Here is an 18,885-nt window from a genome sequence, read left to right on the forward strand (position 1 = left end):
TCACATTAGGCAATGTACATGTTTGAAATATGTAAAATGCTCAAGTTTAGATGTAGCAGTGAATGCCAAGCATTTCTTTCAGTGATATTCCCAGGATGCAGATTAGGATCACAGTTCTTTGAGAAGATGACTTATATCACCAGAGGTAGCAAGCCTGTGACAGAAGGAGGAATGGAGCCCTGCAGCTCTGGGCAATGATGGTAAAACTGCCTCCCAGTTTCCTTTGTTTCTTACACTTCATATTCCAGCTCCCACAAAAAAAAAAACAAACAAACAAAACAGAAGAGATTAATCCAGCAAGATACATAGTTCTGTAAATTAGGATTCAGGTGTTAAATTTTAAATGGACAAAATGAAATCCCAGATCTGAATGAAGCACCTGTAACGTGTTCTTTAGGCAGCTCGGATGAATGGTCCAGGAACCTGCCTAGTGAAAAGAGAAATTCTTGTTACACGTCAGTGGGAATTTTTATGTAAAAAGGAAAGTGACTTTCTCTGGAGCTGAGGCACTTGCATCAGGGGCAATAGGGCAAGTGTGTTTGCCAGCTTGGAATCCATTACTCCTCCTCCTGCAGCTGGAGCACTCATGAGTAGTTTTTGAAAACACTGAGCAGAGTTCACCATGATAATGCAGGTTTTCATCCTAAATATCTACAGATGGCAAGTGGTGAGTAACTTTGTTTTCTGACTCTTGCTGGGACTCTTCAGGCACACAACTCTCAATCTCCAGAATCACTGGAAACCCAGACAGAGGTATTGAAAAAGAGCTTGTCAAAAAAACAGCCATTGTACAGCTAGGAGTGTGAGAAAGAGGGATGAGGAAGAAGGACCTGGTTTAGCAGTCTTCTGGTCAGCTGGGAGAATGTTGATTTCAAAAACATTGTTTTCAGTCCAGCCAGCTCCGCCTATTCTTTATGAATTTTGTTACACAAGCACTGTGGGATGAATACTGAAATGTTTTTGGGACAGACATTGGAATTCTAAGTTCTGGCATTAATACACAAGAAAGATAAAATTTTGAATTACCCATTCAAATATCACACATCATAATTATGGCAAATTCTGGAGCTTACTCTGGGCTGCTGAATGTGTTTTGTGATTTGTAGATAGGGCTATGGGGATTGGATACTCTGTGAAGCATTCTTCTGCTGATGTCAATATGTATGGATAGTTGTGTATGCAGAACACTTAGTTTAGGGACTTGGGTGGTCTGTCTAGTCCTAGATTTCTTCTGCAAAGTGAGAAACAGTTTTGATTAGTGAATGACTTATTGTTTCACTAGAGATAAAACTGTCTGAAATTAATAAGCAAAATAGAAAATTGTTGAAATTAAGTACAGTGTGGATCTCAAGAAGCAGCAATAACAGGGAGACCCAAAGTCATCAATTATTAGACACTTGAAGAACAGAAAACACTCAATGTTTTGAGTCTTGTGAAAACACAGGAATGCTTTGTTAAAATAAAAGGACTGGATGCAAGACGAAGAAAGTATAAAGATGGAATTTCATCTTAGAGAGTTTCAACTCAGATCAATGCATTCTGTGTTTTTCCACATACAGGCACTGAGCCAAATCCTCAGAACTGAATTTAGATGCCTCTAGAGCTCTTCATTTTAAGCAAGCAGAGGTGAGAATTATCAAGTCTCTAGATGTAATATTAAAGCAGTAGTAACTCTAGGTCACAGCTCCAGTACACTGGGAGCAAGATTAGGGTCAAGTCAGCTTTGCATATGCTTCTCTTAGACTGGCTTGGAGCTACTTATTTCTGATGAAGGCATATTCTCCATATCTTCATAGAAGTCATAAATAGTACACTTACAGAGAGGTTTGAAGAACATGAATCTGTCATTGAAGGTTTCTTTGTGATTGATGAGGAAGGAGATGAATTTATTCATCCTAAAAAGAATATGAAGAATATGTTGGCTAGGGACTGCTGAATCTAACATTAGGGAACAGAGGGCGGAGGTCCTGTTTGTGTTTGAAAGATTGAAAACAGGTTTCTCAAGACATGGAACATGATGGAAATGAAGTGTTAAGAGGTTCATGACACCATCTGGGAAATATGATTGGGATGTAGTGAGTCTTTGCCACTTCGAAAAAATAAAATATTTTGAGAGTGTTTAATTTATCGCATATATGAGGCCATCTTGAGGACATTACTGACGGATTAGATTGTCTTGCTTGAATTTGTGTAAGAAAAGACTGAGATTCTACTTAAAGCACATTAATGGAAGGAAGTTGAGCTGCTGGTGATGAGAGTTAAATAAATAAGACTCTTAAATAAGAGTTTGATTTTATGGTTATATACACTGCTGATAGGAAAATCATATTTCTTAATATTATATTGAAGGTATTTAAAACCTGGGGCTTTTTTTAAAACTGTTTCTAAAAACTGTTTAAAATCAAGGGTGCTTTAATTTTAAAAAACTAGGTGGGAATTTCTGTTGCTTTTATGATTGATTTTGAGATGGTATTTTTTTCTGGCTTTGCTGCTTGGATGTAATTCTTTCAGTTGAGTTGAATTAATGAGAATTACAAACCTGTTGTTTCCATGGAGGCATGTGATGGAGTCATACATAGGTGTTGCTTTTGCTTGTATTTCTGATGATAATTATTTACTATATTTTGCTATAGAAACCAGCAGCTGTCACTATTTGTATATACTGAGTTAACTTGTGATCTCATTTTGATTAGTGTATTGTTGGAATAACTCCAATGTAGTCAACAGAATTATTCCAGTTTTATTATTGTTTATACAGAGCATGATATGGTCTGTGAGGGAACTAGATTGCTTTTACTGCCCCCGAGGAGAAAGGCTACAGTGTTGGTTGTTTTATTTGTTGTGCTGATTATGTTAGGAGGATTTTAGGTAGTTTGTTCTAAATGATGTTAGAGAATTTAGTATGTGCAGAGGCGAAAGGCCATAATGGTGGCTGTGAGTAATCTTTAGTATCCCTTCATGTTGAATCTTCTTCTTGGACAATGTTGCAAGCCAGTAGTGGTGATGAGCAAGGGTAGCCTTTTGTGCCACCTGCTTTCCATCTGCTCTTTTCAGATTCCCTCACCATTACAGTGGAAGAAAACTGGAATGTGCTAGATTTGCATTTTGTGTTTTTCATTGATTGAAAACAGAGAGGATGTGGAGGGTATCACAAAGGCACTTCCCTCTCTGCTTTGTGGGCAACTGAATCAGTGACTGCACCACTGAATTCAGGAGCAGGCCAATACAGTCATTTTTTCTTAACTGGGTCTACTGGAATATCCAGATGAAAAAGTACCATGAAAGAAAATGAATTGTCAAATTAATTGGAGCTTCTTGGGATTGTTATGGACAACATTTGGTGGAACAAGCTTTAATTGAAGGGAGATGTGTGTTTCTAGAAGAGAAGGGTGGCAGGCAAAAGGTATGCTAGTAGTCAAAGCAAGTGGAAGTTCATAATTGCTTCCTCCTTCAGGAAGATGAAAGAAACTAATTCTAGAGTGTATTTATCTCCTGCCCCATGGGCATGCATTCTCTTTAAGATTGCTTTGTGTTCTTATTAAGTATATATTTCTGAGACACAGTGGAATTGCAGCTTGCTCTGTGCTCAGCAACTTTGTTCAGAATTGAGTGAGGTCTATGGAGAGAAGACGGTCTCCAGGTCTTCCTTAAGTCTGGAGAAGGATAGAAAGAAAAACAGTTATACAGGGTCAGAAAAGCGTATTTTATTTCTAGTATTAGTCATATCAGCTGAGAAATTATTCTCCAGATCACAATAAAGGATCTAGAAGTCTGCTTCTACATCTTTAGGTCTGAGAACCTTGCTAAGGATATTTCAGTTGAATGGGCTTGTGTGTTCATCTTGGTGCTCACCTGCAGTCATTATATGCATATTTTATGCCACAGAAGACACCTAAGCAGCTAGTATTGTCAAGAGTGCTGCGTGATTATCCATTGACTGCATGAAAAGTTCTGTAAACAGTTGGGCTGCCCTAATCATCTGAAATAGTTTAAGAGGTTATGTCACTTGTTTGAAAGGGTACTCAACCACACTAAATCAATTTTAATGATATGGGTAGGTTGGGTTTTTATCTCCTTCTGATCAGTTGTATTAGAGATTTTTGCTGGTGTGATAGTTCTGCAAACCTAGCATAATTTTTTGGCAACTTCTTTTGCTGAGCTTTGAATGAGGATTTCTATTCAATATTCTATTGAATTCTATATTCTTGTGTGCATTGCTGATTGCTTCTTGAATAAGACAAATACATAGCCAGAACAGTGTTCTGCACCTCAAATTATCAAGTTGTGTGAACAAAGAGAGTACTTATTCCTAATAAAGATGTTATGATCCCTAGCAACTTAACAACACAATTTCTGCAGCTACTTGCATCGTCAGCTGCTGTCTGTCTCTCCCAAATGCTTCTGTGCTTGAGGCAAGGATTAGTGAGTCAGACTCTTTGGCTTGTGTTACACAGGTCAGGTTAGGCAGGCTGCTCTGTCTTGAGTGGGATTCTAGTTTTATTAATATCTGTAGCAGTTGTTAAAAGTACCATTAGTTAAAATTTGAAGGGAAGGTACTTAGTTCAATGAGATGAAATGTTATCTCATAGATTTTACTCTTCTTTACTACTACTGTACTTGTACATAAATTTTGCTACTCTTGTGAATGGTGACATTTGCCAATCTTCACCACAGAGTGATATTTGATATCTTCAGTTAATCCTTTTTCTGATACACAAGCACTGCAATAATGGCAAGTGATAAATGCTAATTTTAACATTTTCATATATCTGTATATTCAAATACAGTTTGTTTGGTCACAGATTCACATGGTGTGGCAAGTGGGTAGAGCAGGTTGGAATATCCCTCATTTCAGTGGGTCTTAAAATGGAGACTTCCGTGATTGCCCTAGTGATGTTTATCCCTTCCTTTATCTTCATATGACTCAGACCACTCACTTTTAGTCATGATTGTGATTCTGCCCAGAATTCTCAAAAGATAGAAATTTGGTGACTGCTACCTAAACTGACAATAATGTTTCTCATATAAATTACAGGCTTCCAGCATTGTCATTCTATTAAGATAGAATGTAGTCACATAGTCTTGGTGGGAGCCCTGGTAACTGGATTCCTTTTTGTCCACCATCTTACATCACTCCATATTCAGAGACTTGTTGTCCTGGTTTAGGGAAAATTTGGGAGGAAACCTCCAAATGGAGTCCCTCTAGAAAGCAGATTCAAGTGGCCCCTCCCCCAGCTGGTTCAGGAAAAGATTTCCTTGGAGAAAAGTGGAAAAATTTTTGTGTTTAAAAAAAAAAAGAAGAGCTCCAAGAGCTGTGATGTTCTTGCATCACATGAATCCCACTCACCATGAGAAAGTGGTGGAATGAGTTGTACCTTTAGGACCAGGAATTAGACTAATTTTTAAGCATCTGACATTGGTAAGAGGGCCTTTTTGTGTGCTAACTTTAGTCTACTGACAGTGTTTCTGCCCTTCTATTCTTGCCAGGTGAGCTGGCCAGGAGAACAACTTAAGAATTAGTGTATCTAATTAGATATCAGAAGGTCAATATGGAGTGACATGTTGCAAATGCCTCAAGCCCAGGGTGAGCTTCAGTCAGATCTTAGACATCTGGAAGGTCACCTGCAGAGACAATGAAGCCCACAGAAATTGAGGCTTCTGTTTTTCTACTCAGAAATGGCTTGAAGTTTTATCTTTTCTGCCTTGTTCAGTTAACAGATTGCATATACCAGAAAGCAGTTTATGCAAAGCACAAAATGAAAATGCCAATGCTATCCATACTGTGTGCTTGGTCCTTCAGTTTTGGTGGACACTTGCACCTGAAAGATGGTAGCCTCGGTCATTCTTTTTTTAGGAGACAGTTTTCCATTTCAGATACCCACTGCAGGAACATATGCATTAAGGTTGTAACAGTTTAACTGTTTTCATTGAATTTCCCTTGTTCTCTTGTTGTTTCTTTATTTTGAGATAAATTCACACTTCCTTTTTCTGAATGCATTCAGTTGAATACATTGGTCGGGCAAATGTTCCTGTTTGTTTGTGGAGAAGATAGGAGTACAAGCAGCAATGAACGATTGCATGCCCTGCCCATAAAATCTGTGACCATGCATACAACCCTAGTGCAAATGGAGAATAAATGTATCAACAGCAGGTTATATATACCATTATTCATTTGTCCACTTATCCACCTTTCCCTTGAGTCCTGGGGTCTAATTGTAGGCATAAGCTGCAGGTTATAGTGGGTTTCTACATAAATAATGTTTCTTGGTTAATTGATTCATGATGTTAAAGTTGTCACAGGGAGAATAATGGATGCAGACATTAAAGCTACATTTCTTGAAAATGTTTAAAAAATTAGAACTAAATGAAAATGCCAATAACTGAATTACTGTCAGTTAGGGAATCTTCTTCAATAAAAGTCCTTTGGGAGATAAAACTTGTTCCACATCCAAGAAATTCGATGTGGAATTCTTTGTACCATAAGGCATTTTTTCTGATCATCATTTTTTTCATATCCATCACAAAATCAGTGAACCTACACCTTGTAATGTGAATTGAAGTGAATCTGGTAATGGGCTGCTTCTGGGACTAGTGTTCAGATATGTTTGGATTGTATCAGACTTCTAGAATTTTTCTGCAAACTTATATTCCCAAAATATTTTGCAGTATACCTAATGACTCTTTCAAAGAAAAGCAGCTCCACTTTCTACACCTGTACCTATTTGCCCCCAAACACACAGAGGAATTGGAACAGAATATGTCCTAACCCAGCTCCAGGTCTGACTTTGACTGCTAGAAAGTATTTTGACCAATATAAGCTCAAAGTAAAACCCTTGAGAACATAGATTTGGCGTGATATGTTCAACAGCCGTTAGAATATCCTCATGTCGTAAGGAGGGAATACATTTATAGCCATGTGGTGTCTGTTTTCACACAGTGTGAAAATTAGTTTAGCTCAGTGGAACACTTCTCTTTAATGCCAGCCAAGAAACAAACTAACTGGAATTTCACAGGGGCATTTTTACACCTAAGTAGTGTATATGTGAAATGCCGTAGTGGCTCTGTGGCTCAGAAAATCTTGACTCCTGAATTTGATGGCTGTCTCTTGAGGTCTGAAGGTGTGGAGAAAGATGATAGCAGAGCCTTCATCTTGTCTTCAAGTGCAGTGCATGCCACTCAAATAGAATTATTTCTCAGGTTACAGTAAAGAAGTAAAAATAATTAAAAATTATAAGCCAAATGATTTGGCAAATACTGGTCTGTAACTTTACAGAAAGTAAATCCTTGGGTGCAAAGGGATGTCTGTATCTCTTGAACTGGAGTCCAGATTAGAGCTCAATGATGTACAGATCTGGGGAACTCAAGGGTGTGTTTTTCATCTTGTGTTCAGGAATAATGTGCCCATCTTTACGTCTCTGTGAGGAGTATGAGCCAGCTCCCCTTCCATCTGCTAGGGAGGGGAGCAAGCTCAGTCTGCTCCCCATTGCTCCTCAGCATGACTCAGTATGTGGCCTGCCCTGACCAGTCACCAGACCTGTGTGGCAGTTTTTTTCTTCCCCAGTGTTTGCTTTCCCTATGAGACCTGAAAGATGACCTGTCATAATATCCTTCCATCCAAGTGTCTTTACTTTCTGGTAAATTTATCAGTAAACAAATTTTTACTGTGGCTGGAAATTATTTGCAGTGAGTACTAGAAACTCTACATCCAGATATGACAGAGAAATGAGTTCATGTCTTCTTTTTCTTTTTTTTTAATAGCAAACATGCTGTCATTTATGCACAGTCAGTGTTCAAGTAGCTGAGTGGCCACTTAGAAGTGGGGTTTTTTTGAGGCTGGAGTATTAGTTGAGCTCAATATTACTGACTTGGACTTGTTAACACTTGACCTTTCCCAGATGAAACCTTTATTAACACTTTCCAGTTTGGAGACCTGGCAGTCCAGACAGTGACCTTTATTCCTCTGCTGTCTGAGACAGGCTTTATCACTTTGACAGAACCTAATCAAAATAGGAAAAAAAAATAATCACTGAGTGATGTCAGTGAGAGGTGGAGAACCAGAGTAAGAACTTTTATTGGCCAGAGTACATCTATAACTAGCTGCAGCTCTTCCCTTTTCTTCACTGATGGAGGGAATGTTATTTTGCCAGCCGTTATTCATTCTCAATGAGCAGGGATAATCTTTCTTAATCCTTTAGAGGGGTTTCTTTGCAAGATGTTCATTCTGAACTTTAAATCACATTTATGTAGAGCCAGATTCTGTCATGCTCTTTCCTGCCAAATAGTAGCTTCCTCTCTTAAAAATGCAATAGTGAGTAAGGACAAGAATGAAGAAAAGTAGACTTAGTGTTGGATCTTTAAGTAATGAATCCAGCTATGTGAATTTTCACCTGCACTTACGTCTCTTCACGAGCAACTTAAACTTTTTCTTTTATTCTCAAACCATTCCACTTAACCTACATGAGCATCATGATCTCAAGATCTGTAGTCTTTTTTTTTTTTCTTTTTTTTAAATGGGGGAGAAAAGCTTGCAAACTATGCAGTTTTGTTTGTGCTCTTTTTCACAGGTTCAGCTCCTAACAATGAAACCAGGAGTTATGGTCATCCCCATGCCATTAACATTAAAAGTTCAGTGGCCTCTTTCAGCTGCTCTCTCAGTGATCCTGATTCTCACCAGAAATTTATATAATCAATTAAACAAAACACTGCCATTCATGCCTTTCATCTTCTAATAATCCTGAAACTGCAGTGAAGTCAATGCTATTCCAGGCAGACAAATGTAGAGTCTTAAAGTCAGAATAGTTCTTTCATTAGTTTATACCAGACCATTTCACAAGAAATAAATTCTTTGTGCGGTTCTTCTCTGTTTACCTGTTAAAGTCTCTTTCTTAACAGAGTGAAGAAGCTCCAGTGCATTACTTGTTTCTCATTTTTTTAAGTTCTTGGTGAATATCCATCCCTCTTGTTTCAGTCCTTTTTACTTTTATCTCATCTGAGAGATTAAGATTTGCTGGTTCTCATTAGTTTTGCCGTTTACATCTTGAAAGGTAGGTTTATTAAGTATCAGAGTTTTCAGATCTGGCTTACTATCTTCAAATAGAGCAAGGCTGATGTTGAATCATACTTTTTATCATTTACTTGGCATGTTACAGTATTTCTGTTCTCATAAATCCTATCAGAGAGACTGCAAAGTTTAGTATTTCCCTGCAAGTTCCTGAGAAGCAGTGGTAATATCAGCTACCTCAGTTCTTCACTGTCAGGGATCTTTTTGTGCTGAATCTACATCACAAAAGCAGTTAAACAACCATGAAGGGGACACAAGGAAGTAAGGATCTTTTAACACTTCAGTTCTTTAGAGAATCACTCTGACAACAAAAAATATTGTTTCATCAATTCTGCTGTAAAAAACATTGATGCTTCTTATAAGCGTGACTTAAAAAAAAGAGATGCAATTGGAGTATCAGCTTGAGCCATTTGAGTCTATAAAGATATTGAAACTGAGGATATCTGAAACCAAAACCCTGGTATCTCTCAATGGCTTTGTTCATAAAGTAAAAGCATTTACAGGTGAAAAGATTAGATATTTGAATTCCATATTATATTCAGTTTGTCATGTAAACTGTATTCCTTAGTTACCGTGTTTGATTTGCATAAGCTTTACCTTCCCTATTGTTGCTGTCCTTTCTTTTTTCCCCTTCCCTTCCCTTCCCTTCCCTTCCCTTCCCTTCCCTTCCCTTCCCTTCCCTTCCCTTCCCTTCCCTTCCCTTCCCTTCCCTTCCCTTCCCTTCCCTTCCCTTCCCTTCCCTTCCCTTCCCTTCCCTTCCCTTCCCTTCCCTTCCCTTCCCTTCCCTTCCCTTCCCTTCCCTTCCCTTCCCTTCCCTTCCCTTCCCTTCCCTTCCCCTCCCTTCCCCTCCCTTCCCCTCCCTTCCCCTCCCTTCCCCTCCCTTCCCCTCCCTTCCCCTCCCTTCCCCTCCCTTCCCCTCCCTTCCCCTCCCTTCCCCTCCCTTCCCCTCCCTTCCCCTCCCTTCCCCTCCCTTCCCCTCCCTTCCCCTCCCTTCCCCTCCCTTCCCCTCCCTTCCCCTCCCTTCCCCTCCCTTCCCCTCCCTTCCCCTCCCTTCCCCTCCCTTCCCCTCCCTTCCCCTCCCTTCCCCTCCCTTCCCCTCCCTTCCCCTCCCTTCCCCTCCCTTCCCCTCCCTTCCCCTCCCTTCCCCTCCCTTCCCCTCCCTTCCCCTCCCTTCCCCTCCCTTCCCCTCCCTTCCCCTCCCTTCCCCTCCCTTCCCCTCCCTTCCCCTCCCTTCCCCTCCCTTCCCCTCCCTTCCCCTCCCTTCCCCTCCCTTCCCCTCCCTTTTCTCTTTTTTGTTTCCCACAATTGCAATTGTGTTCTAAAGTTTTTACAATTACAAATCAAATCATATCAAGTATCACATGCTTGATAATATGGTTGCATATATGTAAATTTCTCTCATTTGATGTTATTGTGGTTTTTCCACTAATATACCAGAAAGGTGCTGGATTATGTACTACTGATAGACTGAAGCTACATTGGTGAGGATTCTTTCCCAGAACAATAACTTTTTTTCACTTTGAATAAACCTGTTGATTGAAGGAGAGTTATGTGTTTAGATAGCTACGTTGTTGGATTTGACTAATTACATCCTATAGAAGCATGTCTTGACAAGAACCTGACCTAGTATCCATTATGAGCTCAGAAATTTGAGGTAATAGTGAACTCAGGGAATTAATTAAAAGCAAGGGGAGCTGAGGAGTTTTAACTTGGTGTTGTCTATTTCAATGCATTTTGAACAAGAAACCTTTCTCCATTTATTAATCTAACCCTTTCATATCTTATTGATTGTAGTTGATGAAGGAGTTTCCCCTGCTCAGCATGTTCAACATCCACGAAAACCTGCTAGAGGCTTTGTTGGAACTGCAAGCATATGCAGATGTCCAGGCAGTCTTAGCAAAGTATGATGGTAAGTTCAAATACCTATTCCTATTTTCTGTAGGTGATACACACAGATAAAATATATGTAAGTCAAGCTCCTAAAATTTAGGAAACATTGTAATTAAGTTGTTAGGCATGAGCTTCATACATGCCCTTACACAATCTTTTATCCAAAGATTAAATACTGTGCATTTTTTTCTGCCAAGGCATGCTGAAATCATCATAGAGGGTGATTGTACTCTAGCAGCTTCCCTGTGCTTTCTTTGTTTTCTGTTGATGTTTAAAGAATGACTGTTTAGGTTCTGCAGAATTTTTATTGCATACTATTCAAACCTATTCTGAAGAAAAAATTATCAGTTCCCCCGTGGACTTACCTGTGAATGTTGACTTGGTAGCATAGAAGAAGACACTGATTTAACTACATAGCAGTCTAGAGAGTAGCAGACTTCATGTCTTATAAGGAAACCTTGGAAAGCTCTGAAGACTAGGTGGACATTTAATTATTTTGTTTTGTTTTTCAGTAAACATTGGTTTATGCAGCATTGCAACTCTTGATGTTCAAATCACAGCTGCTGGAGTTCTAGCTCTTTAAACTTGAAGATACCAGGGTTTCAGAGAGGCAGAGGTAGAAGCACAAACTGGCACACTTTGTTTAGTTCAAATTAACTGGGTTTTCCTCCTATTGCATAAAAACTTGGTGACAAAAGCAGGAATACAATTCAGTTCTCCAGAGCAGCATTGCTCAGCCTGCACAGTGCCACTCTTCCTCCTCTTACTGCAGTCCCTGGCTTACTCAGTAGCCACTTTCCAAGTTCTGCACCAGGTCAGGGAGGGAGCCTACAGCTGTCAGTTTCCTATTGTGTTACTACACAGTCTTCATTCATCCTCAGAAAAGTGTCATTCTATGCACTGGCTTATGGGAGTTTATGAAAGGAATATTACATAATGATATAACTAGAAATAAGATCATAAACTGCATGGATCAACTAACTGACTTAAGTGAAACCTATGTAGCCTTAATTTGATGTTTCTTAACTCTTTTGCCAGGTTGATCTTGTAGCTTTTAAAATGTTATTAACTGCTAGGTCTTACTATCTCTGATGTTCTTTGAACAAAGATTTTAAAGCTTGAAACATCCACAGTTTTGGAAAGGATAGATGGACATTATTTAAGCTACTGTTACATAAATGTCTACCATTATGGACACTGGAACCTATATCCACAGTGCTCATTTCTCTTTCTCGTGGATTCGTTTAAGGAATTAGCTGGTCTTTTGTCTCATTTGCTTACTGAATTGTCTTCTCTTCTGCATGCTTAGTTTTAGCTTTTAATTACTCCCACTTCCTACCAGAGGCTCTTTGTTCAGCCATTACCGCACATTCTCAGTTCCATTCTTCTGTTTTTCCTAGCTACCTATCCAAATCTTCTCTTCAGGGCAGTGATGGTCAAGATACATTGCCCTCCACTTTCCAACTTCTGCCTTAATATCTTTTCCGTCTGCCCTTTTCTCTGTGGCTTCTGCCTCCTCTGTGTTTGTTATTCCCTGTTGCATTGTCTGGTCGCCAAAAAGCAGAGCAGTAAGAGCTCACGCAGAGGCCTCTCGCTGTCAGCCCCAGTACTTGGGCCCATATCATCACACAGAGCCATGGTAAAGGGACAGAGAACATTCACTGGAGTACTGAGACTGGTACTTGTTGAGCAATGAATCTTTGGATGGTATAGCCAAAAAAAATGCAGTAGCTCCCACTGAATATGTGCTAACCGCTTTCTTCTAACATCTTATAACTTAGGAAGTTAAGATAAATTTAAATGAGGCTCATAATAGAACACTGGCTTGGTACTAACACAATCACCCTGCCAGATTTCAGACTCCTGTGTAGACTGTGGCAGACTTGAGGCTATTTAAGAAAAAGATAAATAAGCAGCTGATTACAAGCAAAGTTAGTGATAATCACTCCTACCAGTTCCAGTTTGGAATGTTTTCAACTCTTTTTGGAGTCGAATCATTCTAAGCTGAACTCAAAATGTCACCCAGGCCCTTGAGTACTGCCATTCAGTAGCAGTAATGACTCGGGGAGAGATCTTTGTTGTACTTAGTCTGGTTGAAGAAATTGGCAGTTAAAGTAACATCAGAGTCTTTCTAGTAGCTCCTTGTATTTCAGTAATTCCTGTGACACTGGGAGAGATTTCTGTGTTCTTTATTTTGCCATGTTAAAAAGCAAGTGAGTAGAAATGCTGGTTTTTCTTCCCCAGGCATCACAGTATGTTGGCACCTTCTAGTATGCAATGTAGTTACGAGGTAATAGTCCTAGGAAATAGCAGAACTGTGACAGAACAGGGTATTCTCAAATCTCAAGACTAAATTCCAGTGCAAGGTCTACTCTGGCATACTAAAAGCACTGATCCCTGATTTTAAACAATACCATGGCAGCAGTTTATGTCATAGAAGCCAATAAAACTTGAAAGTGTGTTTCATTTTCTCAAAAGCATCTGATAGAGTCAGAACAAATGAGACTTTTAAAAATCAAGCTCTTACTTTGGCTGTTTGAATACAGGCAGTTTCAGCTCACACTTTGGTATGGTGTGCGTATGCACTAGGTTTGCGAAAGGACTCAGCAAACACAGGCTTAACCAGTATAACCCTTACAGTTCATAAGTCTCAGAAGGCCTGTCTCAGGGAGTCTCAGCTCATTTTAGAACTCATCAGCTTCATGTGTTGTAAGATTTATTGGAAAATAAAACACTGAACTCATTTATACTTTCCTATCTGCAGTTTCTGTTGGTCCCACTCCACTGCTTTTTTTTGACTAAGACCAAACCTGATTTATTGTATTTTGATAACATATGAACAAATTATTTCCTTGCAGTCTGCTCCCACCCTGGGCTAAAATGTTGGACCACATAATGTGAAACCTCAGCCTATGCTAGCAGATGCACTGCTTTACCAAAAGCCATGTGTTAAATTGTGTTTATATTATGTACCTGGCAACAGAGCTGATGTCCATACTCATTATTCATGGAAAAAGAGTCTCATTAATGGAACAGCATGCACTGTTGCTGAGCTACATCATTATGGTTTCAGAGTTCAGTGTCTGTCAATAGAGTGAGGATGACCTAAATACTGTTGAATTCTGAAAATATTTTTGGCTCTGATTTAACACATATCCATGTTATTTACAGCAGAAATAGTTATGGCTGCAGAAGTTGGTCTGCTTGTAGTGATGCTTAGAGCAACTGATTTATTAATTTCCTTGGGCAGCCTGTTGCTTTGATAGATATTTAGTGATATCTGGGCACTGTGTGAAAACTCAAGACTTTTCTGGCAATTTAAAGTCAGGTTTAGAAAGAATGGATGCCTCTGTATTTAATCTTAGTGATGCAATGGTTCCTCTCTAAATCTGTCTTTGCTTTCATTTTTTAAAAGTACAGTGTTTTCCAGTGAGACTATAAGCTGCCTGGTTTGCAGGATGAACACCTTAGACAGATTCTTCTCTCACATACCGCTTTGCAGAGAAGGAGAAAGACCATGTTACCTTGCCAGAGTCCGAATGTGGATGTCTCATCTCATTCTGCTCTAGAAGATCTCATTCTGCTCTATGCTTTGACACTTCTTTATTTGGTAACAGCTTGCTCGAGCAGAATCCTGCTTAAATTAGTGTTATATCAAAACGCAGGCCGTCGAAGAAACACTTTAGAAATAGAGATTTCTTTTTCTGGAATACTTTTAACTTGGTGAAATCCAAACAGTTACCACAGAGAAGTGATTTTTCTAAAATGAATCCTATTCAGGGCTACTCTCTTTTCTCTTCGCTCTTCTGTCCAATTTCTTCTTGTTCTTACAGATTATGCACGTAAATTCTATTTATAAGGAAGGCAATCCTTTTGTAGAGAGTTGCAGATGAATCAATTGCATGCAGACTTCAGTTATGGTTAGCTATGGTCTCCAGGGGTTTTGTAGATAGTTTCATTACTTGCCATATTTATATTTGACATTTTGGAGATATTCTACCTGGTGGAGCTAACTGGGTAGGTGTTCTAAGTGCAATGAAGAGTTTTCTTCCAAGATGTAGCAAGTGGCAGTATGGAAACAGGCATTCCCTCATACACTGTATTTTATAACACATTTATTTCTTTGAAAGAGGCATCTTAAGAGAATGCTCCTTTTAATTGTGGTTATACCAAAACCTAATCTACCTTTTCCAAGAGACACAAATCAAGACCTCCAGTTTGTGTAACAGTAATAGAAACAGAGAATAGTTTGTCTTTGTTCCTATCACATCTTTTCCAGCTTCTGCCTGCAAGAACTGATTTCTTTTCTCCATATCAAAATCACTTGTCCCTTCAGCTAGGTTTCAGCATCAGTTCTGTGTCTGTTCATACCATCTGGTTTCTTTTTTTTGACGTATGATTCTAGGGCATTTTTTGTTTTTTCCTATTTGTGCGAAAGCACAAGAAATATAAAGTATCTGTACTAGTCTTGCTCTCTTCAACTTAATTTGGCAGAAATTATTCCTTCCCCCCTACAGGCATTTAGGATTGAACTCAGTCAAGTTATAGTGGCTGACACTTGCTTGGTCACTGATAGGCATGTCAACAAGAGTGGCATATGAAATGTTTAAAATCAGCAGTTGTATATCTTTCCATATCTGAAGAGTGTAAGTTTTAGTTGTGGTCATGGCAAAATAAAGACTCCTTGTATGTGCTGCAATGGTTTTCCCATTCTAACATGGTGGTTATGTATGTTTGACTGGGGTGTTTCCCTCTACTGAGAAAGAATGCCAAAAGTACAGAGAGTCGGAACTGGTTTTCATAAGCATAGTTGTGCTCCCTCCAGCATGTTTTCTACTACATTTTGTGGGAAAATGGGATCAGTGTTCTAATGGGATATTAAATGTTTCTCATAGTATTTTTCCCCTGCTGTTCAGCTCATACTTTTCTTTAATGATTTCCATCACACTACTCTTGTTTTTAACCATTTGTATCAGCTTAATTCACTTCCTTTCTAAATGCTTGTGTCTTTATAGATGACTGCATCTCTATTCTGTCATCACTGATCCAGCCTGCACATATTTATTTGCTAGAGTGCTTTCAATCGATAAGGAGTTCTTCCTACCACCTGTGCAAAATAGGGAATACTTTGTGAATAGTGACTTATATTTTTGCATTTATTAATGACTAAAGCAATTGCAACATGCCTGTCTCTTCATGTTTAGAGCCTTCTGCTGACTTAGTAGGGAATGTTCCATCATTCTGTATCCAGATTCATAACTTCTTGGTTTAGTTGCTATTGATAAGAACAATAGATCCTGTGACCATTTTAGATAATACATGGCATACTCTGCATATCCATAGCATCTTTCCATTGGTTCAGTCTCATAAGCAACTGCTAAAGAAGCAAATTAATAGTAAGAATACACTTTCCCAACCCTCACCATACATGACTGGGGCTTACTGAAAGAAAATGCTAATAAATTTAGTCTAGATTTTTGTATTCTGTTTAATTATATAAGCAATAGGAAAGAAGGAGAGCCTTTTCTAGATTGACACATCAGTTTCTATTAGACAAAAATGTTCTTATGGATTTGACAGCAGAATAGCAGTCACATCTTTCAGCACATTGTGGGAGCTCCCCAAGAAATCACAGGAGGGTGGGAAACAGTGTATGTGAAGATATTTTGCCAGATGGCTCACAGAGCTGGACACAGTCATTTATTAAAACTTTGCTTTGGTTCCTGACAGAGTACATATCTCCTAGGGCTGGTTTGGATACGATTCTCTTGCTAAATTCAAGTTGTTACCAGACATACTTGTTTATACCTCTCTCTAAAATATCAGGGTGCAGTTTTGGAGATGAAGCCAAAATTATATGAAGATTTAAAAGTATCGTAGTCATAGACCAGCATATAGCAGGACCAAATACTTAAACAAAAGTATTAAACAAAAAGAAAAACACTTTTGAAAGTAAGCTGGCATGGACCTATTAGGGTTGACTCAGTTGGACTAGATGATGTCCTGAGCTCACTTCCAATTCCAACCACTTTGTGATTCTGTGATAAACATTTTTATCTATTTCTTCCATTGCTAGGGGTCTATAGGTATTATCCTCATACAAATGCTGATTGCTCTCCAGGAGCATAGTACTGGAAGAAGCCTTCTGGGTGAATCAGGGCCCCTGCTGTTGCATTCCCTGCATGATGCTGCCATTCCATGAGCTGAGCAAGCTCCATCGTAGAATTAGTTGGTTCTGCCCCACTGTGCTATCTGGAAATCTCCCTCAAATGTTCATTTCACAGAAACTTCCTTTTAATCTGTGGCCTAAATTTAATTCTGAACTCTTTATTCTTGTGCCAATGTTGTCCTTTACTTAAGCAATCCTTCTCTCCTGGTGTTCTGTGTGGGTCTGCATAGGAAACAGTTGGATCTTCTCTCTGTCTTTATTTCATTCGGTTTGATACAAAAACAGTCCAGTCCTTCTGTTTGCTTTTGTTGTTCTTGACCATGGGTGATCAGATGCAAACACAACATTCTCTGAGAAATCTCATTTCATTTGCAGAAAGGACTCACATGGTGTATCTGAGCCTTAGCTCATCTCACCACATTCCTCTTCCTTGCAGATGCCAGCTGTTCACTGTGAATCATCTTGCAATCTATATGCACAGATGTTTCCAACTCAGGAACACTTATTGTCTACTAGAAGAAAGTGTTTTGTGATACTGTATTTTGTTTTAATGTATTTAAAAGGCATTTATTTTTACTGGAAATAACTTGTAACTCCTGATAACTTGGTATAAAGAGGATTACTGGATGTGTTCAGAAATATTTTCTCTTCCTGTCCTTGAAGGTCTGTTCATGCCTGTGTCTGTAGCTGTCTTCTATTAGTGGAGTAATTAACATATCTGTCATCCAAACTGCTCAGCATGCTGTTGATTTTAATTACTTTAGTCACTACAGCTGCATACTCCAGTGAAATTATAGCTGCAATATATTATAAGGAAACATCCAGCAGGATCTGTGCATCTCATGCTTGAAGTACAAGTGCATAAAAAGATTATATGATTTAACAGGTAGCCATTTCAAAGTGTTTCAGTTGTTCTGGCAATATTTTCTGTCTCATAGAATAACATTATGCCTGGTTGCTTGGTTATTAATAAGAGAAGGATGGTGACTGCTGAGATATGACTTGCTTGTCCTATTTAACTCCCTTCTGGAGCCTTATCTTGCTAGGCACATGAGTTCAGGGAATAAAAAGTGTCTGTTAATCCTAAAGTAACCAAGTTATGATAATTTTTTTTTTCTAATCAAGTTTAATGACAAACCAAGGGACAGAGAGTTTCTTAGAGCAACAGTCAAATCAGCTGCTCCTCACTTCTACAGTGGACCTACTTCAGTGCCTTGTGTTTTGCTGTGCTGTGTTTTCTGTTCCCTATAGGAAATTATCAGCATGTACAGAAGGGTTTCCAGAATCCAGCCTTTAGTGGGTTTGGTTTGTTGTGGTTTGGGGTTTTTTCATGTAGCTGTAGTCTTTAAATTTTTAATTCTAGAATATTTCAGTCTCAATATGTGACTGCTGGGTAGATCACAGAATCACAGAATAAGCTGAGTTGGAAGGGACCCACAAGGATCATCAAGTTCAACTCTTAGTCCTGCGCAGGACATCTCCAGGGGTCACATCATGAGTTTAAAAATGTGGAAGTGAATTCTCTGTAACAGTGAGAACAAGTATATCACTCAAGTCTGTTAAACAGCATTTCTCTCTACCTTTTGAATGCATTGTGCCAATTTGCTGGTAGAAAACACTTATAAATTAACTAATGGGTTAAGCTGGGTTTATGGTTCCTGCGTGTCTCTGGAACAGGATAAAATGGCCTGAGAGTGTCTGGTGAATGTGTGTTTTGATCCAATATTTTCTTAAGAGGCAAAACACCTTATTTTACTGTTGATCT

At 38.9% G+C, this 18,885-nt stretch overlaps 1 protein-coding gene across 2 annotated transcripts in view; it reads left to right on the plus strand.

The window, feature by feature from the left end:
* The window catches only part of LOC131573411 (suppressor of tumorigenicity 7 protein homolog), a 135,611-nt gene that overhangs the window by 92,034 nt on the left and 24,692 nt on the right, over positions 1-18,885 (plus strand). For both annotated transcript variants that reach the window (XM_058827353.1, XM_058827354.1), the window contains exon 9: positions 10,856-10,970. In XM_058827353.1, coding sequence (XP_058683336.1) covers positions 10,856-10,970 — 115 coding nt within the window. The remainder of the gene's footprint in view (positions 1-10,855; positions 10,971-18,885) is intronic.

The sequence above is a fragment of the Poecile atricapillus genome, chromosome Z (assembly GCF_030490865.1).
Source record: "Poecile atricapillus isolate bPoeAtr1 chromosome Z, bPoeAtr1.hap1, whole genome shotgun sequence".
Classification (NCBI taxonomy): Eukaryota; Metazoa; Chordata; class Aves; order Passeriformes; family Paridae; genus Poecile; species Poecile atricapillus.